We start from the raw sequence: 27,435 nt of genomic DNA on the forward strand, positions 1-27,435 counted from the left end.
TCACATTTAAAAAGGACACTTGAGATCAGCCCTTTCTGTATGTCACATACAAACAAAGGCAGCTTGGACAGCAGAGTACAAATTTTTGTACTGTAAGGAAAAAAATGCCTACCAGTTCTACTGGTTTTAACCTTCTCCCTTCAATCTTCAATCTCCTAAATTACCTGAAATACAAATTTTAGTAGGCAAAATTTTAAGATGGCACCTGGATTTTTACCCCTGTGTTACATTCATGATTTTTTTCCCTTATATGGCAAGGATGAAGGGACCTTCCAGTGGTAATGAAAGGCCCAGATCAGTGGACTGTAATCAAAAGGGAGATTATCCTGGGAGGGCCTGACTTGATTAGGTGAAGCCTTTTAAAAGGGAGCTTAGGCCTTCTCTGAGGTCAGATTCTGCTGGCCTTGAAGACTAACTTCCATATTGTGAGAGGTGTGTGGGATGATCACAAACAAAGAGCTGGCAGTGACCACTAGGACCTGAGAGGGGCCCCTGTTACAGGCAGAAAGAAACAGGAGACCTGAAGTCCTACAACTGTGAAGAACAGAATTCTGCCAAAAACCATGTGATCCTGAAAGAGAGCCTGGAGCTCTAGAAAGGAACACAGCCAGGCCTGCCCCTTGATGGCAGTCTGATCCGCAGAAACAGTGAAATAATAAATGCATGTTTTAAGATGCTAAAATTGTGGTTATTTGTTACATAACAGCAGAAAACTAAAATAATATATACATTTTTCTAATCTTCCAACAGCCTGTTTACATGGTGGTTCAGGACTGGAAGATACTATCCAATGGTCTGAATATCAGAGAAGAATGTGACTGGGCTAAAATGATTTCAGTAGGCAAGTCACTTGAACCTGCTCAAGACTGTCAACCATTTAGGTAGAGTTGATTAGAATGGAATATGGGGGGAGGGAAATATCTTTTTAAAAGAGGGAGAAGAAACTTCACTTCCAATTTCATTAGCACACTACTCATCTTTATCAACAACTAAACCAGTCCAAATCACAGTGTTCTTAATTAAAGACACAGTAATTTGACCACTACCCTGATAAAGCAGTTGAAATGTTAGGAGACAATTTAATTAGAAGAAATGAGTCTGTTTGTTTATCAGTATAAAAAGTACAAACAATCATAGAACTAATAATGAGATTAGTTGATTACAAACACTTAGGAGGGTTAATAATAGTTTAAATGTAAATCCTTGAGTTTGATTAGACTTAATCTAGAGTCAGTCCCAGACATCTGTGGGTTCCAAATATGTTCTAAAAACTTATCTAGGTATAAAGATGTATATACCTAGGTATGAAGATGTATCTAGGTATAAAGACGGTACATCTCTGGAAAAGAGGAAAATGAGCTTGAGAATTACCATAATGGCCTCTTATTTAAAACCTATGCATGTTGTAATGAATTAAGTGAAACTGACACATAATTACACAATTTTTAGGTGTCAGTCCATAATAAAGAATAGGGAATTAGTGGTTCAGTATCTTAACATCATCAAACAGCAAAGCAAGCTGTAGTACACTGAATTTGTTATCACCCTTGAAGAAATACCTTGCTCACAACTATGAAGAAAGGTAGGTGGGTTAAAGACTCACAAGTAAAAATGACTCCTGGAAAACTGGCAAGAAATTAAAGTGCTGATAAGCCACACACACTTTATTTCCATGGGACAAAAACATATTAGTCACTTCAGAGGACTCATGTAAATATATCTGTTTCTGGAGGACTTGCAAATGTAAATCTGAATGTCTGTGTGTGACTGTGTGAACATGTGTTTGAGTATCTGCATGTGTGTGTGGGTAAAAATATGAACTCTGACCAGTCCAAATTCTTGTTGTGTGGTGGCATAGAGGTTATTTAGTGTGAAGGTTATATTTCAAAGTCTCTTAACTATTCTACTTTATTCCTATCCCAGGTCAAGTTTTCACACAAAAAAGGCTTAATGCTTATCAGCCCTTGGCCTGAGGAAGTATAAGTCTAAGAGACAATCGATGAACTTCATTTTCTGACTCTCTCCCAAGGGTGAGGGCTGTTCTAGTACACCCACAGCACTCCACAGCACTAGGAGCATCTTGACGGCTTTAGTCATGCGTCTGTCATTTTTCTGAACACCACTGTATTTGGAGGAACACGAAAAAATAATCGCTATCAATGCTGGGGAAATAATACATATACTTCTCTGGTAGATCGAATAAATGTTAAACTTCAATTAAAGCTCCTCTGGTAAGGTAGGATCTAATTTTTCTACTGGTGGGAACACGCACAGGTTTCATCATCACTTTCTCCTATTCAATAATAACAAACTTGACTTACAATTGTGTTACTCTGGAAGAACACATGTTCCTTATAGGAAATAAGAAAACACAGGGAAGTGAAAAGAACATAATTAAAAGCATCTATAGCCTTCTACCTATTTTAATAGTATATTCTTCCCTTTGAGCTAAGCAATACACACACACACACACACACACACACACACACACACAGCCTTGAAAAATACAACAGCTAACATAAAAATTCAATGAGAAGTTCTCAGGGAGCTAAAGCACTCTGGGTTTCGTGGCCTCCAAAGTCAGAGGGTGCAGCCCAGAGCCCACACAGGTCCTCGGGACCACACGGGCAAGCCCATGCTACAGAGGAGGGTATGGGCACATTTGTCAACAATAATGTCTATATTTTCATAGATCCAAGCAATAAAGTTAATGCTTGTCACAAATATAGTAGGTTAAATTTGTATTATAATATATTGATATGAAACTTACATATAAGACTGTCTTTGGGGTATAACTGCATTCAGCATCAAATAACAGGCTAATAAAAACCATAGCAGAGACAGTGTAAGACCCTCCACTGCCTGGTGTTTTACATTATATTATCTTACTGCAGACATCTGAATTAAAGGTTAACAAACACTATTTAATGGTTGTCTGAATGAATGTACATGAATACATGCTTCTTGCAATTTTTATCAGTTTTGATAATACACATGTTTTGTGATTTGGGCTAAGACATGACTAAGTGGGTGATGGTTTTTTACTAACTCTTTTAAATAATATGAAATAGCACATTTTGTTAGACTTCTCCAGTTAAGTGCATATCCACCATCAAAGCAATCTGTCATTGTTTTAACAATGTCATTAACATCTACAATATAACTCACAAGAGTTTTGCTGTTCTTTCAAAATTAGTATCACATACATTTATAGAGAAAGCTTGAGATACAAAAACAAATTTAAGAAGCCTTCAACTCTGAGCTATACAAATATTTTTAAACAGTTACATAGAGGTATGTCTTTACTAAGAAAAGCCCACAGAAATTACATACCCATTAAAATGGATTAATGATATAAAATATAAAGTATTTTTCTTTCTAATGTAGAAATCAAGAATATGGCTTGCTGTACTACAAAATGCACTTGGGTTAATGAAAATAATTTAAATTATTGGGCTACTGAAAGTAAAAATTAGTATATAAAATTTATGATTTACACATATAAATGATTATAATCACTCTTTAGAAATATTTTGGAAAAGATTTAATGCACAAAAATAATATATTAAGTGCCTAATATAAAATATAAAATTTTATTAGCAAATTTAGATGGTGATATCCAACTTTAAATTGCTAAAATACATCTTATTTACTACTGTGGCTTCAGTAAATAGGTTAAGTTTCAATTAATAATTAATGCAGAAAGTTTAAGTTTACAGAATAGATTGGAGGTTCTAGAAGAATATCTCCTATATTCACAAAAAATATACACAATTGTATAAATATTAATTACAAACAAATGTATTTGTTCATGGTTACCTAAAGCTGTCAATATATATAAAAGCTCTCTTAATTTAACATTATTTCCTTATTACTTAGTTACAAATAAAATATCAAATGAAATTAGCTAGAAGGATAGAGATATTATAATCATTTTTCAGGTCATAGAAATCTCCTTTCTCAGACTTAACTTGGTCCGTCTTGTAGTAACTCCTAGAATAATCTACTAAACATTATAGTTAGTTAGAGTCATATATTTTCTCCTTTAATACAGTATAAATTCTTTAAGGATCAATACTCTGTCTTTTTCCAAAATTCCTTCAAAGCTTAGCTCAGCACTTGTACACTATAAATACTAAAAAAATAAATGCCCTGAAATTATCTTAAATATACATGTCCAAAACCAATGCATTGTCCCCATCTCAATAGCTCTTCCTCCTTGAGATTTCTCATCTCAGTAGTTACCAACCATTGAGACCCCTAGGTAATAAAACAGGGAGCCATCCTTGACTACACCCTGGTTCATGAATTGTAGTTTCAAATGCAGTCAAAATCCTATCTCAGTTTAAAGACCCTAACAAATCTGGTTTCTGGTTTCTATCCCCACTGTCACCATTTTTTGACTGGCCCTCTTTTTCTGTGCATCCATCCCAACAGTTCAGTTGGCTCAATACCTTTCTGATTTCAAACCTGGAATATATCTGAATTCTATTTCTAGGTGCAAAACCATGATCCTCTGTGGTACCGAGGAACGGGTTCAGTCCATTGAGCATTTGAGAGTATTTTCCAAATTTGCTCCACTCTTCCACCGCCATTACCTCTCATTTCTTCTCAGTTTTGCCTTTTTCCTAGTTATCCCCATCAGGAGTGCTTACTATTCATTTGTGGTGGAAACAAAATTCTTAATGTTACTTAAAAAAGGGACTTGAGGCATTACATAAACTATGTTAGATTATGGTGAATGAGAATTTAGATTTGGGAATAAAATGCTACATAAATAGACAAGGTCAATCCATTTTAGATTTAAAGAAATATCAACAAAGATCAATCATGCTTTTTCTTCAGTGGGAATTTTTAAGACAGAGTGGTGAATTTCTGGATAGCCTTTTCTGTAGAAGATTACTGGTTTCAACTCAAGTGAAGTCAACTGTTTGCTTCATCTCCTACACAAAATTATTTCCCCCTAAAATAACCACCTTGCCAAAGAAAACTACTGCCACAGTGGTGAATTATTATAGCGTACCAAACTGAGTGAACTATTTCTGAGGCTCTATCATGTTATATCTAGATGATCAAAATCACTGGAGAGAAGTACATCTTGAATTGCCTCTTCTTTCAGAGAAAGATCCAGCACATGGCACTAGAAATGTTCCTCTACAAGTCTAATGAAAAATAGATTTCCAATTTATTCGACATAAACTTTCTAAGCTCTTCTGGAGTGCAAGCGAGCTAGTGGAGCAGTCTTGGTCCGCTTGCTCACTCTTGATTCTCTACGCTCATCAGGGAACAGTCATGTTCTCAAACAAGGATAAAGGCAACGAGCATATGGCATTTAGTCATCATTTTGATACTACACAGGATTCATGTGGAGATTCCCGGATGACAAGATAGCTATAAGGGAAATATAGCTTTTGGAATCAGAAGCCCATAGTCTAAAGCATACATTAGACTAACACTATTTGAGCTTTTCAAAGTAACTCAAACTGTCTATCCTTAAATTCTTCCATTGAGCAAATACCAAGCATTACACTGACTAGGCATTCAGAAGACAATGATAACTCACAGTTAGTAAGTATTTGATACTGCATGGTGCCCTCCACAATTGTTGCTGCATTAATCCTGTAAGGCAGACACCCTTATCCTCATCTTACCCACGGGGAATCAGAAGTACAGAGAGGAGAGGGAGGCACCAATGGTCAAAAGTCAGGACGCAGGAGAACCTGGAGGTAAGCCAGGCCGTTTAGACTTCAGAGTTAATATACTTTCCGGCATTATATAACACTTCTTCACTAGATCATTGTGAGGAATATATGTAAGATAATCGTGAAAATGTCTTATAAATGCTATATACCATGCTATATAACTTTTCATTATCTTATTCCTATTATCAGTGTATTACTAATCTAGTATGTTAAAGTTCTAATGTATTTCAGAGACTGCCACAAACTTGCCTGTGTTAGTGACCCAGAGAAGTGGGAGAGTTCCTCTTATATCCTTCTTGGTTAAGTGAATAAAGAGCAGAAGGAAGAAAGGAAAATACTGTTATTGTTCTCCAGGCATGTTTACATCATATCACATTGAATTTCAAACACCCCCATGGCTTAAGTATTGTTATCCCCACTGTAAGGATAAGGAATCTGAGAGTCAGAGAAATAATATTCTAAACATCCAATAAACAGTAGAGTGGAACTTAAGCTCATATTCATCTGACTGAAAATCCAGGTTCTTTCTACTATAACACACTACCTTAATGAGGTAGCAGATGAGGTATTCTCACCATAACCAAGGTAAAAACCCAGCTCAGTATGTCTGACATTTACTATAAATAAAAGTTTGAAGAATGTGTACACTTGCTTAACAAAGAAAATGTCTTTTTTATCTGGGATTAAATTATCTGGGATATTTTCTTCATTTATAGCATTTGGGACACAACAGAATCTTGTACCCCATTAGAATACTCAAATTAGATTCTAAAACCTTTCTCAAATTGCCAGAGAAAAAACTATTATGAGCAGAATTCATTTATAGATCTATCTGAAAGCCATATATAAAGTAGACCAGAGAGTTGTATGAGATACTTTGCTGACTTAAGATCAGTAATTTTCTATCTTCAGAAGAAAGCTTACATATAGAAACCAGCTCTGTTCACAAATTTTTAATGCCATTGAATTGAGAGAATTAAAAATATAGATATAATTTTTTCACTGTTAAAAAACCACTTAGATAGCTTTTTTGGGTTGTTTTTATTAATTCATTGACTTATAACCCAAACCTGTGGGTTTTTTAACTTCTAATTTTACCTTTTAAATAAACTTTTTATTTCCATTTAGCCAGATTGTACTTGTTAATCTGCACAATCACTTATTTCATTAAATTAATTCAAAAATCATTTTTGAACATCTGACATGGGTTGGCCCTCTGCTAGAGGTCTAAGAGACACAGAAGGATGTAGCAGGCCTGACCCCTGCCTTCTGTGATTCACTGTTTCGTCCTGGGAATGGAGCTGGGAGGGGACAATAATTACACAGGTAATATCAGTATCACATAATTAATATATTCCTATGAGCAGCACAGGTCACTATGTGAGCACTCAACAGGGGACCCAGCTTGGTCTCAGGAGTCAGTCAAGCTCTTTGAAGGTGGGAACGTAACATCTAAGGGCTTAAAAACAAATAGAGAAGGGCTGGCAGGGCAAGGGAAAAGGGCATGGAAAGGTGGTACTCCAGAAAGAAGACTGGATTGTACCTGGTCTCGTGTCCCATAGTGGTCTCGAGAGATACCACTCATGAGGCCCTACACTTCAAGAACAATCTTTAACAGCAGAAAAGGTGTTTTGTGGATTTCAGGAGAATTGCCATTGTGGACACAGAAGCCATGCTTGAACAGCACTCTGAACTTTGATTTTATAATAAATGATCTTAGACTGTAATTGAGTGTACTGTCAATAATAAGTGATTTATGATCACCTTTAGATATTCAGGCATCATGTTCTATTGACTGATATGCCAAAGACTTGACAGCACTAAGTATTACGGCTAATGCAAATAGTAATTTTTCCTGTGAGTTTAATTAAGGGTCTTCATATTGATGTAATTAAAACTGCAATAGCATTTGAAATGCATCACCTAGATAGAGTACCCTAAGATTTGCCCTGTTAAGATTCATAAGAGATCTAAGTAATTGCAATTTGCATTATTTTATTCCATATATCTTACTTCCCTGTAGAAATCAAAGTATCTGCATATTTGTATATGGACATATTATCAAGTATTTCATTACGTTCATGGACAAAATTGTTCACTAGAGCACATCAACATCACAGGTAGGAGCAAATGTTTGTTTAGTATTTAAATCTAGGAGTTCTTACTGCCCATTATCTACTTATTAAGAATTACAAGTTCCAATTCCACCAGTAATTCCATGTTCATTCCATGCTTTATAATGAGATTGTTTGTTATTCCTAGCCTTCAACAGCACCGATTAAACCCCTCAGTGTACTCACTAAGTTGATACTTTTTACCTATTGCCTGCACACCTAGTACAGTGTGATTATTTAAAAAGCAAACTGAAGGAGAGCAGCCCTGATTGTTAATTTTGTCTGATAGATGTCCTCTGGGCTTATAACTCTCTGACATGCAGACGTATCCCACAGAAGACAAAGAAAATATTAGCCACAAGGAGCCATTTATCTCTCTGCAATCCAAACCAGACTCTGCCTCCATGCCATCCCATAACAAATGCATGACTATTACCTAGGATATTGCTCTAGTTTAACAGATCGTTAAACTTTTTCAAAATTACCAACTTTTCATATAAGTATGAATACACACACAGATACACACACACATAAAATTGTCAACTCAATGAACTTAGAAAATCTTCATTCTAGTTAGGAAACCAAGGCTTTAAATGTTTAAATCATGGTGGTGTAGGATTTGAACCCAAACAAATGATCCAAAATCATCACTAATACTCTAGACACTAGTGACTCTCACATGTTAAAAAGAATAGAAAAGGAGTTTCTTTAATGAGTTATTTGACTTTTTTTAAATGAGTGAGCAAAAACAAAATAAAGCATGTCTCCAAAAATACTGAGTCCTTTAGGTTCTGACCAATTCCCACCTATATTTCAAGAAAGCAAGAAGAAAAGGAAATACAAATAATTTTGAAGCACTGCATTTTACTTCTGCTTGCTGAGACTCTAGCAGTAAAGAAGTATTTGCATCATCATATTATGGAAGTGTAGTAAACTCATCATGGGTTGTTTTATTGGAGAAACGATTTTTTCAAAGTAAATAGAGATGAAAGAACAGATTTACAATAAAAAGAAACCACACACTTTATTAGTTCCTATTCTGATAACCCACATGGTCTGCTATAAGAATATATAACTCCTTCCTATTCTGGTTACCTCTGAGCACACCACTAAACAAAATTATTATATCCAGTGGCTATTTTTAATGTAGAGAATGAATATTCAGACAGCAGTTAAAGATTTCAATCCTGAAATCATAACTTTTTTGCTGCAATATTTGTGACTAATCAAAAGCTCAATAATAATTTCTGATGCATACAACATTCACTTCCAAATATTTTTCCACATCTATGAACTGAATTTATCTTCATGCCTCTGGGAAGTAATTAAGATTATCCCTAATTTACAAATAGTGAACAGAGGCATAGGTTGACATAACCCATTTAAGTGAAAAGAATTAAAGACAAGATAGTAGCATGAAAGTGACTAAATGCCAGTCTGCTTTCAAAATTGTCATGGAAATGACTATCCATGTATAAAGACAGAAAGCCTGCATCAACACTGGAAACTGTCCCTGAGGACGTCACACAGCAGAAATCCTGAGCTGTCTACTACTGCTCACACTACTAGAATGAAGAAGGGCCATCAGATTATAGCCACCATGGAACACTGTGGGTAAAACTGCAGTATTTCCAGAATCTCTCACCTGGCTTTAGGACAGCTCCATATCAATAAGTGTTTCCAAGGGGTGGAGAGAAATTGTCCATCTCTATATCAACAGATATTTACAAGGGTGAGGAGGACCAGAGAGAGGTTGGGTGTGGTCCCTTCTTCTGCAACCAGGTTGCAAGAGACACGGGAGAGCAGATGTGGATGACTGCTTGCAAGAAATAAACAGGTTTCTCCTACTTTATTTCTCCCTTTGACTGATTTCAGTTTCAAAGTTATTTTACTCTGGGATTTTTCCCCCCCGACTTACAAACATCAAAAGTAAGTAGATAGAATCCCAGCAGAAAGCCAAAAACACCTTCTAATTCAACTGGGTGGAGATGACTGGTACCTCTAGGGTAGAGACTAAAGAATACTGGGAGCAGAGATCTCACAGCAAGACTTTTTCTCCTACTATGTGCCCATCCAAGAATGAAAGCATTGCCATGGCTGATTCTGCTGAGGGCAGCTACAGTGAGTTTACAATAGGGCCTTCAAATTCTCTGACACAGGTGCCGTCATTTTGCACTTGCTCTGTTTTAAAAGTTATATATTTTACTCTTTCATACTGATCCACTTTTCAGAACATCAGGATATTTTCATATGCCAAGAGCTATTTTGTGTTATGTGTTTTGTTTTGATATCCTTATTGGGGTGGGGTGGGGGTGGGGAATATATGTTATTAATATTTTCATATTGAGAAAATATGATTCTGTGTTTAACTCTATCTTTTAGGTCCAGATGGAAGGATAACAGAGAAGTTAATAGTTGGCTGTAGTTTCACTTTATCAGTTCAGAAATTCGGTAACCCAAGCTGGGGACATCTGAGAACCTGAGGACTGAGCCTGGGCATAAGCCCCATCTCTTCTTGGGTTGGTTGCTGTTACAGTCACCTTATGTTAGGTGAGGGATACTGAGGGCAGGTCTCTCTCTCTCTCTCACACACACACTTACACACACACACACACACAAAGAACTCAAAGCAATGCAGAAATTTCTAAATTCAAGAGAAATAGCAAATAGAGGAGAAAATAAGCAGGGAGGAGGTAGAAGAGGGGAAAGAAGAAAAATTTTCTGAACTGAATAAAGACTTGTATCTGGGGACTGAAGGATACAAATATACCAAATACCAATACAATAATTACAGCTTTGATGGGAGCAATCGCAGATAATCAGAAAGACAGCTGATTAGTAAGGTTGATTGGAGAATTTGGCTTAAATCTTAGGCCACAAAAGCATTCCTAATATGTTAATCCTGAATCACACAGATAGACCCACATAGTCACTAGCACAGTTGTGCCTCCAACACAGTAAAATAAATAAGGACATAAGGAAAATCGTGTATTTGATTCTGTATTTGAAAAACAATGATCTACAATGACGTTCTAGAGTCTTGGATAGTTATGAGCCTCAAAACCAGGCTCATCTATAAACATACCCAAGCAGAATCTGCCAAAGTGAAACAACAGGTGAGTCAGCAGAAGGGCAGGGGCCCAGGCAGCCACATCCACGGCTCAGGCACCTGGCCTGCCCCCTCACAGCAGAAAGGAGAGGGCCAGACAAACAGATTCTGAGTGCCCAGCCTGGAAGAGGAGGGGATGTTTTCACAACAGACTGCCATGCAAAACAAAGGCCAGAGTTTCTGGCCACAATGCAGCACAGTCTGATGTGTCTCGGTGACTCTTCTGCACAGGGCCCAGCATGGCTTGGAAAAGTTACGAGGTGAAGACAGCTGCTCTAAAGATGCACTGGGTGTTAATCAAGCCATCTCTGGAATAGCAGCAATGCTTACATCAAAGACCTTCATTTGCCCCCAAGGCCCTGTTTCTACCTTGATTTAGCAATTCTCACTAATAGCAGGTGTCCTCATTCCACACAAGGTCCCAAGCTTTGGGGTTCTGCTGCCCCTACAGGTTTGCCTTTGCTAGCCCCTCCAGGAGAAAAGCTCCCCAGGAAGGAGACAAAGCTTTATTTTTATCCCAGTTAAAGTCCCTATCCAATCAATTAGTTCCTATGATAACCTTGGTCCAGGGCATTTCCTGGAAAAGCTATATAACCAGCTGGGATGAATGAACTCTCCCTACCATTAATTCCTGGGAGAGGCAGGCATTGGCCTGAATTGTTACTTAATTACTCCTCTGTGTATAGCTTCATAAAGCAATGAAATGCCTTCTTTCAGGAAGAAGGGAGATGGTAATGGGGGTCATCAGAGGCCATTAATTTTACAAATAGTTTGTTAGAAACTACAGTATGTTAAGAAGTCACTCTGGTCCACAAATCAACTCAATACAGTCCTTAAGTAGAGATCCAAAACTTCCCAGGTTTCCTTGACTTATGCGAAAAGTTACAAATTGTACAGAATGCGGCCAAAGTTTACAGACTCATGTCTGCAGGAACATATTCTTTATGTAGTGCAATTTATTTTATCTTCCCCTCTCCCTGCTCTGACTGAAGTTGGCAGAAAATACAATGGGGCCAACTCGAGATATCATGGACTTTTCCCAGTTAAAAATCTCTTATGGCCTTAGGCCCCAGGTTCCCATAGCCACACTCGGGCAGAGAGGAAGCTCAATCTGCGAGAAAAATAAAACACAGGGACCACCCCTTCGTACTACCCAGGAATCACAACCATTAAACTGACTACCACCAAATGGAAGACTTGGCCATAAAACACACACACCCATCTACCCTTAGAACTCTGCATGAATGACCATTGTCACCCACCCCACTGTGACATGCTGCCCCACCCATCCTATGTCAATAGCAGTCCTGACCCTTTGGACGGTTCTGACACTCTACTGGTTGGTTCCAGTGGGGAAAGATTGGACTTCAGAAGCTGAGAGACTAACGTAGAATTAGGAAGCCATTTATGTCAGAAGGGGGACCGTTTTATTGAAGAATTGGAGAAAAAGAGGAAACTAAGGTACAGAATGAACCACATTATCTACTTCTGCTTGGTTTTTCTGAGCCCTATTTAATACTGAAGATCTTAATATCTGAAGATCCTTACAGAGTCCTGGCTAGAGGTCAGAAAGATTACTTTTCAGGGCGGTTATGCACCTACATTCATTCCCATGGGGCCTTAAGGAAAGCAGCTGGGCACGGAGCAAAAAGGAACTTCAGAGGAATGGATAACCTTTATTGATTCTAATTACCTGGAGCAAAGTTTGAAAGGGTTCTTGTTCTAGAGAACCATCTCCGCATATACCCACTAGAAGGATATACATTGAATTTCCCAGCATTATCCCTGTATCCTCAGTTTATCCTTATCTGAAGTACAGTCAGATCAGGGACAGAAGAATCAAAGGGCTGGGTTTTGTCATGGCCAAAACCTGGGGGTTGGAGGGAGGAAATCAGTTGACTTGATTTTGTCCCTATCCTTTGGGACTCTTGGCTAGTTGCCCTGTGTTTCATAAATGGAGCCATTTCCCCAATTCATCCAATGCATGTCTGCTGGTATTTCAGGGAATCCACAATGGAAGAACCCGAGGAGGATCAGCTAGATCACGAGTAAGTATCACGATTATGCAGAGCCACATCCAAGGACCAAGGCGTGAAGCAGGCCTGCGCTGCATGACTTCCCTCATCTCCCCCACCCTCCCTCCTACGCTCCTGTCCACCCCACCCCCTGCTGACACCACCCAAGCACTCCATGTCCTCCTGAAGTGACAGCTATTGTAAATCCCGCATCCAACCAGCCCTTCCAAGGAAGGACTTACTTTGCCAAGATCGTCCCTCATTCCTACTCAAAACAAAAGACCTCTCCCTCACACTTTGTTCCCAGTTAATCATTTCAAAGAGAAACCAATTAACTGACACACAACAAAAAGAAAACATTATTAAGAACTTCCCATTTTTCAGGTACCCTTTCTAAACCACTGAGGTGTTACCATTATTACATTCAAATTTACTTCAAAAAAGACGTTTGCATTCTTGAAAGTGAATGCCTGCATCATATGTGTGTGTACTCGGTGGAGTATCTCCCAGGGTAGATCCCCAAGCTCTGTAGCAGGCAATGGAGAAGCTCTGAGATGCGAGGAGGGAGGGGGAAGCAGAAGCCCCGTCTGCTGGCGGAGAGCTGTGGCGGCATAAGGCGGAACCAACTCTCAGCGATGTGCCAGGTGCCTGGATGAAAACACTCAATGGAAGTGTATTTCATGAGCAGACTCTGTGCACCATTTGCCTGAGAGGCCATCCTCTCCAACACAAGAGGCTATAAGGAAGCAAACTTCTCCTGGAACCAGGGAGGAGGTGCGCTATTACACTGAGCACTTGGATCAAGAAAGCCCGGGAAAATCCTCTCTTGCTCACTGAGTTGAGAATTACTGAAAAAAACTGTAGGGCAGGATTAAGAAATACGATTTCCCATGAAGAAGGAAAGGTGCGCTCCCAGAAACAGCCAGGTTGTTGGATTGCAGGTCTCCTAGATACCCCTCCTGGCCCAAAGATCCCTGACCCTGAGACAACTGGCCCTTGTTCCTTTCGTGGGCTGAACCTATAGGTCAGAGGAGTTGGAGATCTTAAGACTGGCCCGGTCAAAGAGGGACATTGACAATTTGAACACAGACCTTGAAAGAGATCTTCAAAGAATAGATGCAGCAAATCAGCAACTTCTTCTCAAAATCCACGAGAAAGCAGAGGAAATACAGAGGTGAGTGCTGGGGTTCCTTGAGGGAAGTTCCCAATCCAAGGGATGGGATAGAGGAGAGGAGACAAACCTGAATTTTCCTACCTGCTCTAGAGACCTATATCTTATGTAGCAGTTTCTTCTTCATTCTTTGGCATTTTCTGTGGCTCAAACTCTGAATTATAGCAAGTTTCAAAGAGATTCTTAAAAGATTGGATGATATTCACCTGAGCTAAAAGAACACTAGGGTATTTTGGCTTGGGAATCAGGTCAAATGTTGAAGTGATTTTTTTTTCCTGCTTTTGAAGTGACTATGATGGTAAGGACCCAGGAAAGATGGGTTTCTGACTTGGGAGCCATATTTACTGACCCTGAATTACCCTTAAAACTGATAGATGTGTTTTTTTCAGTTCTGAAGCTGTCTGTTCCTCACAATATGTGCTTGTGTCATTCAGGCTGGAAAGTGAGATCACTCAGCCCCAAGACCTGACAGAAGATGAGGAGTGGGAGCAGCAGAATAGCACCACCGTGGGAAGGGAAAGACCACTGCAAGACCTGGAAGAAGACATAGCCAGACTGGTAAGCAGAAAGCTGCGAAGAGCCATCGGATAGGTGTTATTCCTCAGCTTGTCTCTCATCAGTCATCAGATAAGCTAGTCTCCTCTTTTTCACATGCAAAGAATAGTCAAAAGACATGGTAAAATATGTGTTCAGGGCACACTTTCTTTGGTAATATTTCATATTGGGAAGCCCTGCATGTGGGCATGTCTATCCTGGCGAGTTGGCGTAGATACATATGTGGATGTGAAACCACAGGTCCTCTACCTGACAGTATGCAGTGAGGCAGAGCCACTGCAGGGAAACAGCCCCAGGCGAAAGGGGACAGCAATCAGCTGAATAAAGATGGGTGGTCGCAGGGAGCTCCACCGTGATGCTCTGCTTCTTTCTCTCAACAGGAAAGGAAAAATGACACTCTGGTCCATGACACAAGAGAACTTCAGAAAAAGGTGGGATGGGGCTCTAGTTTTCCCCAGGTTCCCCGCAGCGGCTCCAGTTCTCAAAGGGACCAGGGAGGGAAAATGATCACAGAGGATCCCACATGTCAGAAACATCTGTGCTGGGGGTGGGCGGGTTCTACCCCTGCCCCCCTCTCCCGAGGCTGAGCCTCGTCCCTGAATGCCATGGACTCCCTCTGCAGGCATGAGGTGAAGGGAGTGGGTGCGACATTGGGGCTATTTGGTGATCCCGTGGATTTTTCATTCTATCACAAGAAAATGGAATCCACTGACACTTTGTCGGAAGGTGAAAGGTTGATTTTATTTTCAACAGAGACTTTTTAAAATACTTAAATCCCAAGGGCTTCCCCTTTCCTAATCCAGGCATTCACTCCACCTCAACTCCTGCTCAAAATACAGTGGGTTTCCTATGATCACCCTACTTTCTGACCCACGCTTGCAGCCCTCTGCAGCCCGGAATGGCATAGGGTTCAGGGAAGTACTGCTGCTTGGGCAGACTCCAGCTCTGCTGGCCAAGACTAGTGAGAAGAAGATGGAGGTAGAATAAAGATGTTTCCAAGGGCAGCAAGTATCCATTAAGGGACCATCTCCTGGCAGCTTTATCAAGGCCATGTTATTGGCTCTACACACCAAACAGTGTGCTTGTCTTCTAGAATTTTTTATTTGATGTACTGTTATTTAAAATATGTATTTATTTAAAATCATAGCTTACAAGGAAATCGCAAAAGGCAACCAAGTGTGAACAAGGCCATCTACAGGGACCACTAGAAGAGTCAAAGGTAAATGAAAAAGCAATCTTGAGTGGGTTTGGGTTACGTGACTAGGAAGCAAGCTTTTAAGTGGAAACAACTATCAAAACTGGGATAAATTATTTGTAGTTTTAGCCCATGTCAGACTTAAGCGTAGGCTACTGAGTAATGAATTCTTTTCTGCCCTTGGTAAAGAATTTCACTCTGAAGCCATACATTTTGTTTCTCTTCCTTCAGGAAGAGCAGAACACAATTGCACAATGCATATATAACACTGAAGTCCCTGGTTTATATCCTGGTCCCAGCACTTAGTGAGGTAGATGAAGTTGGGAAATTTAATCAGCCCCTTTCAGCCTCAGTTTGAAAACTGAATGAAACTGTATATTTTTAAAATACTTTCCTTTTTTTGAAGAGTAAATCCTCGAAATGTCACATATTTAACATGATTATTTAAAAGTCTAGCTGAGGCAAATGTATGGATTCATACAGCAGAGCTAGCACTTGTCAATCTATGGTGTGCTAGGTAATTTACACACTCTGTCACTGACTCCCATCCAGAAAGGTTTCATTCAATTTATCACTCAAATATTTAGTGATCTCTACCTTCTGAGTGCATCATTCATTGCTTAGCATTTCTCTAATTGTGTTCCAAAGATAAAAACCTGGGCACAACCACCATCCATCTGAACAAAGATGCGAAAAGGTGGACTTATTTTTTTATTCAGAAATCAGGTAAAATTCTTACTTGATACTTACTGTAGAATTCCATCTTGCCCTTGCCTTATTTCTCTTTAGCTTCTTAAGCTCACACTTAAGCCCATACTATGTCTGTGGAGCCTCTGAAGGTATGGACACACTGAAAATAGAAATACAAAGTGAAAAACAGAGAATTACTTCCCTATTTCCTGTCAGCCAAATTAATACTGATGGCCACACACACAAAAAAAAAACAGGAAGTCCAAAGCCACCCAAACAGCTTGCTTGGCCATGCCTGTCCAGGAAATGAATCTGGAAAGGAAGAAATGTGGAGCCTGCATGTGCTTCAGGATAAACTTGGGGCTCAGGTTAGAAAGGCTTAGGAAGCCCCTTGACTAGCCTTGCCGTATAACTAACTGCATTGGCTTCCTTCTGCTCAAAACAGGTTTTCTTGACACTCGCCCAGCAGAGCCCATGGTGAGGCTATAAGTCTGGTGATGCTGTGTCACCCCAGCTGAGCCGAAAGACTATAGGTAGTTCCAGGTATTGTCAGAACAGTGGCCATTATTTTCCCGGAAGCTATTAGCCCACCTCCAGAGAACTCTAAAGCATTATTGACCCTTTAGATTACTCCCATTTGCCTACATGTGTTGTAGAATTCTCAAGTGATTTCTCTTAATTCTATGAAATCCATAGCATCTCTTGCTTCTGTTGTTCTTACATCCTGGCAATCAGCTCCTCAGTTTAATGGTAGGCCTGCTGCGCCTCTTTGTGTCTCAGACCACCGTCCTGAAAATACAGCCCTTAGTGCATTTGGCTCTCTGGTCCTGGATATAACTGACTGAAGAGGAAAGAACTGTTAGAAGTCTTCAGATGTGAAACAATGGTACCCAGATCAAAGTGGGAACAGTAGAGCTAAAAGTGGAAGGAAGGGAAGACGCAGGCTCGTCTGCTCTAACGAGGGAATATGCCCCGAGCACATCTATCCCTCTGTTACTATTCCCCTTCTGCAGGCCACCATCAGCCCTTGCCTGGACGCCAAATTAGCCTCTTAGTCTTCCTGCTTCTGCTCTTACCCTTAATCTGCTTTTCACACATAGAAAAGACTTATTCTTTAAAAACACAAATCAGATTATGTCCTTACTACTTCGAGTTCACACCTGGCTTCTCACTGCAATTAAAACACGGAACCAAACTCTAGAAGCCGCAAGGCCCTACATAATCTCACCCAGGTCAACCTTTCCCCGCCTCATCTCCTCCTTCCCAGGTGTGTCCCCACGCTCCAGCCACATAACTTCCACATACACACTACATATGTGCTCTTTCACAGTCTTGGCTCTTGCTGAAACCCTGCATGGGAAATATTTCTTCCAGATCTCCATTTGGCTAATATTTACCATTTAGATTTCAACCCAGTATCATCCCATCAGACAGGACTTCACCTATGATAGCTCTCATGCCATCGCTATCACTACATTTCTCTGTTTGTATTTCTTTCATAGCATTTATCATTATCATGTTGACTTACCTGTTAATGTCCCCAACTAGAATGTCAGCTCTGTGAGGCTGAGACTCTGCCTGTCAATCCTGTTCACCACTGTATCCTTTCTGCTCTCATGGCCCTCTGCCCATCACTCCAACATAGTGACCAATATAGAACAGGCTTTCACCAAACAAGGAAGGAAAAGGAGGAAGAAGGAACACGGGGAGCAAAAAAGGAGTGAGCAGTAAGTATGTAAAAGGAAAAGGAAGAGTGAAGTTTTTCAAGACTGATGTTTTTCCTAAGAGAAATAGCTAACAAGAAAGGAAGCTAAGAATTGTAGTTTAAGCGTGAGTGGAGCCCTGATGAATGCTAAGGGCTTGGGAGTGTAGAAGGGTAGGTTCACCTTAAGGACGCTGCATGGTTTGACTCTCCTCCATTAAAAAGACATCTGATATCATACCTGATGCACGTCAACCACCTGTAAGATAACCTTGGAGACAGCATTTCAGAATGGAATCCGCTTGCAGCCTGAGTTACCCATCTCCTTCCCTTTCTATAGGTTAAGTTACAACAGCTGGAAGCTTCCTGTGCTGACCGAGAGAAGGAACTGGCCAAGGTGATGGTAGTAATTTCAGTATTACTTCTCCCAGAGGAAGAAAAGTTGATGTTCAGTTAGACGATGCAATACATTCTGCAAATGATTGACATATATAGTAAGGTTCCAGATCCAGAACCATTACGGGGTTGAGGAGGGGATGAAGGAAAGGAAGATAAGTGCAGTCTCCTAGGTTTCCTTCTCTTCAGTAATTTTTACAGGATATGTTCCACATCTGTATCTTCAACAAATTAGTATCTATTCTTCTCCCAACTGTCCCAAAATAAAATTCCCCTCAAAATAAAGCTTATCTATCCTCAAAAAAGAAATGAGCTCATATATACAGAAAAAAACTTATTTAGAACAATTAGAAAACTACATTTAGGGTCTGGGATTTAGGAAGAAACAAGTATACTCTGGTTCTTAGAGAAATTTCCTGAAAGAAATTTAAGACTGAATTTTGGTTTCCCAGGTAATGGAAGACTATGCATTGGTGGCCCAGCTCTGCAAAGATCAGGTCATCTGCATTAAGGTACAGTTTCTCAGTAACAGGTCAGAAAGAGTTCGTAAGGTACAGGATATGAAACCAGGCTTTTCAAAGAGCACTTTCTAGAGCAATATTAACTCTTCAAAGTGGCATTACAAAGGGACTTTGGGTCCTTGACAACCCACCACCAATATCATTCTGTTACAGTCCTGGTCTCCTGACCTCTCTGCTCTTAAATTCATAATGAGCACTTTTTCTTTCATGATGCCAATCACCCAGGGACCTGCCTGGGAAGGTAGGAAGTGCAGCGAGTGATCAGGAGCGGTGGTGGGTGTGGGGGCTGCAACAGGAGACCAAGCATTCATGTCACCACATAATAACACATGCTTCATACGATTAGAAACAGTGTAAGGCTTCTAATTAGTAACTGTGGTTTCTTTTATTTCTCTTGGAAGAAGTACCAGGAAACTTCGAAAAAAATTGAAGAAGAAGTAGAGACTCAGCTCCTTGAGAGAGAAGTGTGAGTTTTGGCAAAAAAAGGAACTTCTTGGTTTTAGTGGTAACTGCAACTCAGCCTGGATCACAGCAAACATTTCTCTGATGAATTCCTACTTGGGACTGAGGGAGCCCCAATGCCACATCTCTCTCCCTTCTGTTAGTGATTGTTGACTCCCACTAAACCAACCACACCAACTTTAAAATGCAGGTCCTTCTCCCATCCATCTTAAAAAACCACAGAAACACATCTCCCTTCATACTTTTATAACATTTTCAATTATTCAGGTTTATATTAAGGGCAGGAACATCTGATTTGAAAAGGGCTGGTGGTCAGGCACTCTGATGAGTAGGACATTCCTACTTTCACAGAAAAGCCCTTTAACCTAATACCACCCTCATTTCCCCAAAAACATAGAGACTCAGCCATATAAGATAGGCATGAAACTAACCTCTAGACACACAAAGGCTATCATATTACAAAACTCAAACTGTACACCATATTAACTACTAAACTATGATCATTAAAGGTTAGAAATTGTAAGACAAAAGCCCCTTCCTTTCTGAGTTTGTCTAGAATTGAAATGGTGAGAAAACAAAGTCAAAAATCTCACTCCCATTTCTTGGCCCCTTTTAGAAGTTAAATCTTAACTTAGTCAAGAAGTACTTACATGTATTAAATATTTTAGAATCTTGGGATCAAGGTAAAGAGACCCAAACTTCATACCACCTCTAAATAGCCCTGGTATGCATTGTGGCCTGGCAGCGCCACAGGGTACCAGGACTTGGAATTGTGAAGGATACATTCAAGTTTCCTGAGAACCTTCTTGAACACTAAGTATGGCTTCACTGCTAAGCTCAGTTTCTAGAACAGAGCTGCCCAGTAAAACTTTGTGCCATCCAATAAGTAGCCACTGGCCACCTACTGAGTACCTTGAAACATGGTTGGTGTGACTGAGGAACTGATTTTTTTTTATTTTAATTAATTTTAATGTTCACAGCTACATGCAGCCACTGGCTTCCATAGTGCACAGCACAGCTTTAGAATATAAAACTTTTTAAATAATCATTATGTGGTATGAATATTTGAGTGTACTTTCTTCAATCCCTATCTTGGTTCATTTCCTCCTAGATCAAAAGTCTTGAGCATGAACTCCGCAACAAAAGAATATAACAGTCAAAATAATAAGGTGAGCATTCCACCCTTGTGTCCAAAACACTATAAGCCATAAAACATACACAAATCTTCCCATGTGCATTTTCCAAGAACAATACTAGATATAATTTCAAGGCATTCCAACCTGAAACAAACAAAGAAGACAACTGTCTTCCCTCTCTTACAGCCATGTAAATGCCACGTCCTCATAGAAACTAGTCTAAGACCTGAAAGGGTCAGAATGCAGGCAAGAAGCAACAGTAACTGAGGGTGTGCTCTACAGGGAAGAGGCTAATACATGACACATACACCACACCGTCCGCCTCCTGCAATCACAGAACTCTCTCCAGCTGATCCCAACATGGTCCCGAATCTTTCCAAATACAGACAGAGCACCAGGGTTATCTGTCACTATCTGATCAGCGTTGCCCCATGAGTTAACATAAGTGTTGCCCCATGAGTTAACACAAGAAGTCAAAATCTGTTTGTTTAACATCGTTATGTCACCAGCAATATGCAAAGGTCAAAAGGACATAGAATTGGATGCAGAGCATCACAGCTCTTTGCCTGTTTGGCATTTTGTGGCAGCAAGTTCACAGGGCTAAAACATAAACTTTTATTTAGCTTTATTTTTGTAATGTATATTGGTTTTAGAGGCAAAAAATTCACCAGAAATTTTTTGGCATGAAATATATGGTCTTGATAATCTTAGAAAAAAAAAGAGGTCTTCTTTTCCTAAAAAGCAAACATCAATTATCTACCATTGTCCCTGGGGTCATCCAGATGTTTGGGTATATGTCAGACATGCCCACAGTGACCATGACTCCAATTGTCCTGAGCAAGTTATTCTGGCCCCTCTCTTGCATATTCCACTCAGCAAAAAAGTTAACTGGACCCTGAAATTAACTGGACTCCCCCTCTCTAGGACGAGGCTTAGCATACTTTCTGACATGTCCCATCATCTATCCCCAGTGGTTCATCAAAGTATTCATTTGACTACCCATCAGAGGAAAAACAGAGTGTCTTCATCAAGGTTACCAGAGTCCCATGACGGTCCCGTGCCCTGAGGCTGAGCCGTCTTTACAGAGGCGCTCCCTGAGCACTGATTAGAGGGCACTTCCCCTCATCGGACTCAAGCTATAGAACCAAATTGGTAAAACACAAAGTTTCTCATGATTCCAATTCTATGAGCCTTATTTACACAATTTTAAAAATGTGATCTTAATTCCTCTGTCTTTTTATCTCCCAAGGAAGTTAAAAGGAAAATGAAATAACTAAGAAAATATTTTGTAAAAGAAATGCCACAGAAATTCAGGATATATCTTCATCTTTACATTTTTATACCTTTTAAAACTTATCTCAGAATATATTTGTGTGATTTCTGTAGCTTGTTCATTCCTCTAAGGGTTGCTGGCTGAGCAGAAGGTAAGCAAAGAGTTATGAGAGCCCAGAATGTAGATTCCCAGAGGTCCCAGGCTTCAGGCCTAGCCCTACCACTTACTAGCTATATAACCTTGGGCAACATACTTTATGTTTCTATGCCTTCCTTTATTCCTATCAGTATATAAGAAGGTGATACAAAATTATATATAAATATGTAAGTGTATATATATATGTATATATAAACAATGCACACACACATATATGCATATATATGTATATACACTGTCTTTGAAAATTTCATCTATGCTTATGAAATTTGTATGGTATCTAAGCATAACATATAACTAATGGCTCACTGAATATTACTTGACAGTGATGACAGCTTTCAGAAATTGCTTATTTATCAATGTCCTTTCTTCTTCTCCCAGGACAATTCTTTCCAAAAGAAGGGAATATGGCTCTGTAAAAGGCAAGTAAATATCTTTGAGCAAACCTCCTGAAAACTGGGAGATCTACTAGCCATCCTGCAGACGACAAGGAGAACCTTGTATACACACTCACACACTCTCTCTCTCTCTCTCTCTCTCACACACACACACACAGTCAACAAACTAGTGTCATCTGTGACCACATTTCTCAATTCTAATGCTATGACTTCTTGCAGAAAGGCAATTACTAATCTCATTTTCCAGTATTAGCAGCCAACAGCCCAGTAGTAATCAGAAACAGGAATCTTATCACCTAAAAGTGATGTGGCAAATCTCATACTTACACTCTCTTCCCTTAACAATCTGAATTCATTTGATGTATCTGGATCCCCAGTAGAATCAGTAGATTAGAAATGGGGTTCATAAGCATAGTGATTGGGTTTTAACCCTATTGTATGAGACATGCCTCCCTCAAACCTTGTTACAACGTCAGTTCTTTACCCCTGACATGAAAAATATATACATACATAGGGAGAGAACTTCTAAATGCAAGTATACTGCTGCCTAATAACAGATAAAAGAGGAAATGATTGTGAAAAAGAGATAAAGCACATAACAGTATCCAGCACATAATTGCTCAAAAATATTCATTAACCTGAGTAAGAACTCAAGATTCCAAGAACCAAGTGCATATTAGTACTGAAGGAATCACTGTGATAGCAAAGATTTGTATTCATGTAGCCCTTGCTTTTTCAAGAAAAGGTCAAATTATGTTCAATACAATCTGTTTAAGAAGGCATACAGAAACATATATTCAAAGTGGTATAAAATATGATTTAGAAAGAGTTCCATCAAAATGATTAACAAACTTATTGGTGTTTAAAGGTAATTTCCAATTGTCTAGAATACTGGCTTAAGGGGGATATCCCTTCATACAAGGTAAATGAAGTACTACATATTTTGATATCCCTAAATATAGTGTTCCTGGAACAACTAGGAGAATTTTTCCTAGAACTCCTAGGACTGCCTTCACCTATACTTTTAACACCAGTGCCCAGCATGGAATTACCCACGTGGACTCCCAAGGACTGTCTGCCTTAATGAGAGTTGGTAATCTGGAGGAGAATGTACAAGTTTAGTTCAGCAAACGACAAATACCTTCCCTCTTGTTTTACTCGACCATTCTGTGGGGCACTGGTATGCTGGTTGTTAACTCAAGAGATTAAAAAGTTGGTTATTCCTAAGATTTTCCCTGGGAATGTCATCCAGAACCTCCTTATGAATACTGTATCCAGCCTCAAGGAGATTTGCAGGAAGGAGGTTTGTAAAGGGCCTCTGATTCTAATTCTAAGATACTTTACTAGAATGGATCCTGGATCCTGGCCCTAAGATCAACTCTAGAGAAAGACATCAGAGAACTGGTGGGGAAGGGGTTCTCTCTGACTAGTGAGTGCAGGTGGTAATGAATTTGTCCTGGGCCTGGAGGCAGCCCAGAAAAGCTGCGTAAGGTAAATGTAGGAAGGAAACAGTGGCAGTTTGCTCATGCAAATCACAGCAGTAGAAAAAGGGCAAAAAAACATCATTTAAAGAAGAAATCAAGACCACTATAGGGAAATTTATAGAAATGTATTAAGAAATATTAAAAGTACCATGAATGAAAGAAGAGAAATACCATGATCATGGATAGGTAGCCTTATTATCAGAAATATATCAGTTGTCTCCAGTTGATAAATAGTCAATTCAATTCCAATCAGACTCCCCAAAAGATTTTTCATGGAATTGAATGAAATGATTCTAAAATATACTATATTTGGAGGAGTAAAGGGTCAGAGATAACCTAGAAATTTTAAAGAAAAGCAAGATGTGCGGAATATGCCATTTCAGATCTCAGAACTTACTATGAAGCTACAATAATTATGATAGTGTGCTATTGGGACCAGACTAGGAAAACTGAACAATGAAACAGAACAAAAAAAGAGCTTAGAAACAGTGCCTATTTAGACCTTTGATATGTAATACTATATGTCATAGGAGAAAGGAAGAATTGTTCAAAAATATGGTAGGGAAAAACTTTATCCAAATAAGACAAAAAATGGTATCAGATCACTAACATTCAGCATATATAAAAATCAAGCCCAATATGTTAAAGACTTAAATGTCCACAAAAATAAATAAAGGAATCTTTAAAATTCAGCATGAGTTATCTATTCCCACTTAACAAATTACCCCAAAACTTACTGGTTTCAAATAATAAACATTTATCATCCCATAGTTTCTGTGAGTCAGGAATCTTTGAGTCATTTAGCCTGGTAGTTCTACCTGAAGGTCTGTAGTGAGGCTACAGATAATATGTTGGCCAAAGTTACAGTAATTAGAAGGCTTGGCTGGGGCTAGAGGATCTATTTTCACACTGGCTTTTTGGCTGAATTTTGGCCAGAGGTCTCAGTTCCTCATCACGTGCACATCTCCGCAGGGCTGGTTGTGTATCCTCCCAATATGACAGCTGGTTTTCTCCTGAGAGTAAGGAAGAAGCTGCAGTGTCTTTAGTACCTCGTCTAGGAAGTCATACACTGTCACTTCCACAATATTGTATTCTTTAGAAATGAGCCATTAAGTCCAGTCCACATCCAATAAAGGGAAATCACATAATGAGGAGAGTATCAAAGAATTTGTGAACATATTTTTAAAATGTGTGAACATAATTTTAAAATGCTACAAACTCTCAATGAAGATAGAAGTAACTTTCAGGCCTTGGAATAGGGCATGGATTTTTAACATGACATAAAAAGGATTGATTATAATTAAAGGAAAGGTTGACAAACTAGACTTTATCAAAAATTAACTTTTGCTCTTCAACACTTAGAGCAAGTGAAAGGTAGAAAGTACAGGGAAGTTATTCAAAGTACACATGGAAAAGGATTCATATCAAGAACATATAAAGAACTTTTACCATTTAGTAAGAAAAGCTCAAGCAACCTAGAAGATAAATGGGTAAAAGGAACACATAAGACCAATAAACCTATGCACAGATATTTAGCATCACTGTTCATCAGGGAAATACAAATCAAGGCCGTATTGAGATATTACTTTACACCCATTTGATTAGTGAAACTTTAAAAATCTGATGGTAAGTGTTGGAGAGGGTGTAGATCCATAGAAATGTATACTCTGCTAGTGGGGTATAAACTGGTGTGACTACTTCACAAGATGATTTCAGATAATGATAAATACTAAAAGAAAATAAAACACAGTGATGGAAGGCAGTAACTAGCAAGGCAGCACAAGGGAAGGACCACATTTACAAGGGGTTGCTGGGAACAGAGACAAGATTTAGTGGGAGACACTTGAATATCAAGATGGAACCAGGTGTGCATTTAGGTATGACTTACTATTTTGTTTCTGGTTTTCTAACATCTGGTTAACAGTTTCTTGGCTTTCTATTTTCAGGGTTTTTCAGGTTCTCTTTTTCATCACCCTATTTTTCATCACACTGCTGGGCTACTTGTTTTTCCACATAAGCTTTATAAATCCAGATCTCCTAATCAACATACTACCCAAGATACTAAACAGGAGCACCTTGTGGAGGCTAAGAAGCTTCCTCTCTGCATCTCTCACACTTCAGACTGAGGACTTGTTGCCCCACTAATCCCCAAAAAACATCCTTGGAAAAAGAAGGCAAGTGGTACCTGACTGTGTACACTAGGAGATGGTGGAACTTGTACAGGGAAGATGTTTTCTTCAGTTATTCCCTTGAGGTTTGCCTACTGATGACCTTTCCTCCCATGTTGTCTTTCCAAGATCGACCTTGCCCAGCAAACAGCTCTGTCAATAGATTTCAGTGGCTATAGGATAAGCTAAATAGTATGAAATAGTAAACAAAGTAGACCATTTTCAGAATTTCATAGATGCTAAGCAAAGTTAGAGTCCATCAATACTTCTAGTTTATCTTCAAAATGTAAGAGACTGGATCTCTGCAATGCAGATGGCTCACTACTGATAATTAGAACTCTATAGCAGCAAGTGACCTTAACTTAAGCTAATTTACAAGTTACAGAAAAATTTAAAAAAAGATACTGCCTTATGGAACTAAAAAAATGAGGTTTCAGGCATGGCTGAATGCAGAAGTTTCACCAGTGCCCTCAGGGCTTCATCTCTCTCCCTCCTTTCTCTGAATGGGCATTGCTCCTTTAAGTGGCAGTATTCTGCCAATAACCTAAATCCTATGCTACCAGATTAGCAACTTCAGCGCAATCAGTCTGTTCCAATAGCTACAGCAGGAAAGACCAGAGTCTGTATTGGCTGAGGTCCATTGCCTATCCCTGTCCCATAATCAGCTGATCATGTGTCAGCAAAGTCATCCTTTAATGAAAGGCTTAAAGGCATCTTGTACCACAGATAAATATTTCAAACAGAAGTAACCAAATGGAAAAAAAAGTAAGCAACTTTCTTAATCTGGTTAATTGCCTAGAATGAGTAAATTCTTTCTTCACCCCAGGCCTCAGAGAAAACAAAATCCTCTTCTCCTGACAATCACTATAGTAATGCGCAATTATGCATCATCTGACAATACAAGTCACTTGAGTTTTTACCTGGCACCCTAAATGGAAACACCCTCCACCATCTCAAAGAACAGCACTGAACGCATGGCTTATTCCCACACTGAGTGGCAGTGGCATTCTAGGGTCCAGGGAAATCTGGCAGTTTCTGCCCAGTAGGTGTGACCTTAATAGGTGTTTCATTAAACCAGACTTCGTTCTTGGCACAAGGGGAGGATAAGGTATGGCCAGCTCCCATTTACCATTGTCCTGCCACATGACAGAGCAAGAAATCCACTCCTCTGCACTCATGAATTGGAGA

The 27,435-nt window shown here is 39.3% G+C and overlaps 1 protein-coding gene, 1 long non-coding RNA gene and 1 other non-coding gene across 3 annotated transcripts in view; 2 read left to right on the top strand and 1 right to left on the bottom strand.

Annotated features, from left to right (window-relative positions):
• Window positions 1–1,591: 1,591 nt before the first annotated feature.
• LOC140847665 (uncharacterized) overlaps window positions 1,592–27,435 on the bottom strand; it is a 40,598-nt gene continuing 14,754 nt past the window's right edge. The window contains exons 2-3 of the long non-coding RNA XR_012127665.1: window positions 16,612–16,711; window positions 1,592–2,122 (exon numbers count right to left, since the gene is read on the bottom strand). This is a non-coding gene — a long non-coding RNA (uncharacterized lncRNA). The remainder of the gene's footprint in view (window positions 2,123–16,611; window positions 16,712–27,435) is intronic.
• On the top strand, window positions 12,939–26,248 carry LOC108405283 (transmembrane and coiled-coil domain-containing protein 5A-like). Its single transcript, XM_073228388.1, has 11 exons — window positions 12,939–12,973; window positions 13,965–14,114; window positions 14,546–14,669; window positions 15,047–15,097; window positions 15,814–15,885; window positions 18,594–18,650; window positions 19,102–19,161; window positions 19,572–19,636; window positions 20,744–20,801; window positions 22,579–22,619; window positions 26,026–26,248. The coding sequence occupies exons 1-11, from the start codon at window positions 12,939–12,941 to the stop codon at window positions 26,222–26,224; spliced, it is 912 nt and encodes a 303-aa protein (XP_073084489.1). The 3' UTR covers window positions 26,225–26,248.
• Window positions 22,977–23,087, top strand: LOC140847666 (small nucleolar RNA U13). Its single transcript, XR_012127666.1, has one exon. It is a non-coding gene; the product is annotated as a small nucleolar RNA U13 (small nucleolar RNA).

This window comes from Manis javanica, unplaced genomic scaffold (genome assembly GCF_040802235.1).
Source record: "Manis javanica isolate MJ-LG unplaced genomic scaffold, MJ_LKY HiC_scaffold_30, whole genome shotgun sequence".
Taxonomy (NCBI): domain Eukaryota; kingdom Metazoa; phylum Chordata; class Mammalia; order Pholidota; family Manidae; genus Manis; species Manis javanica.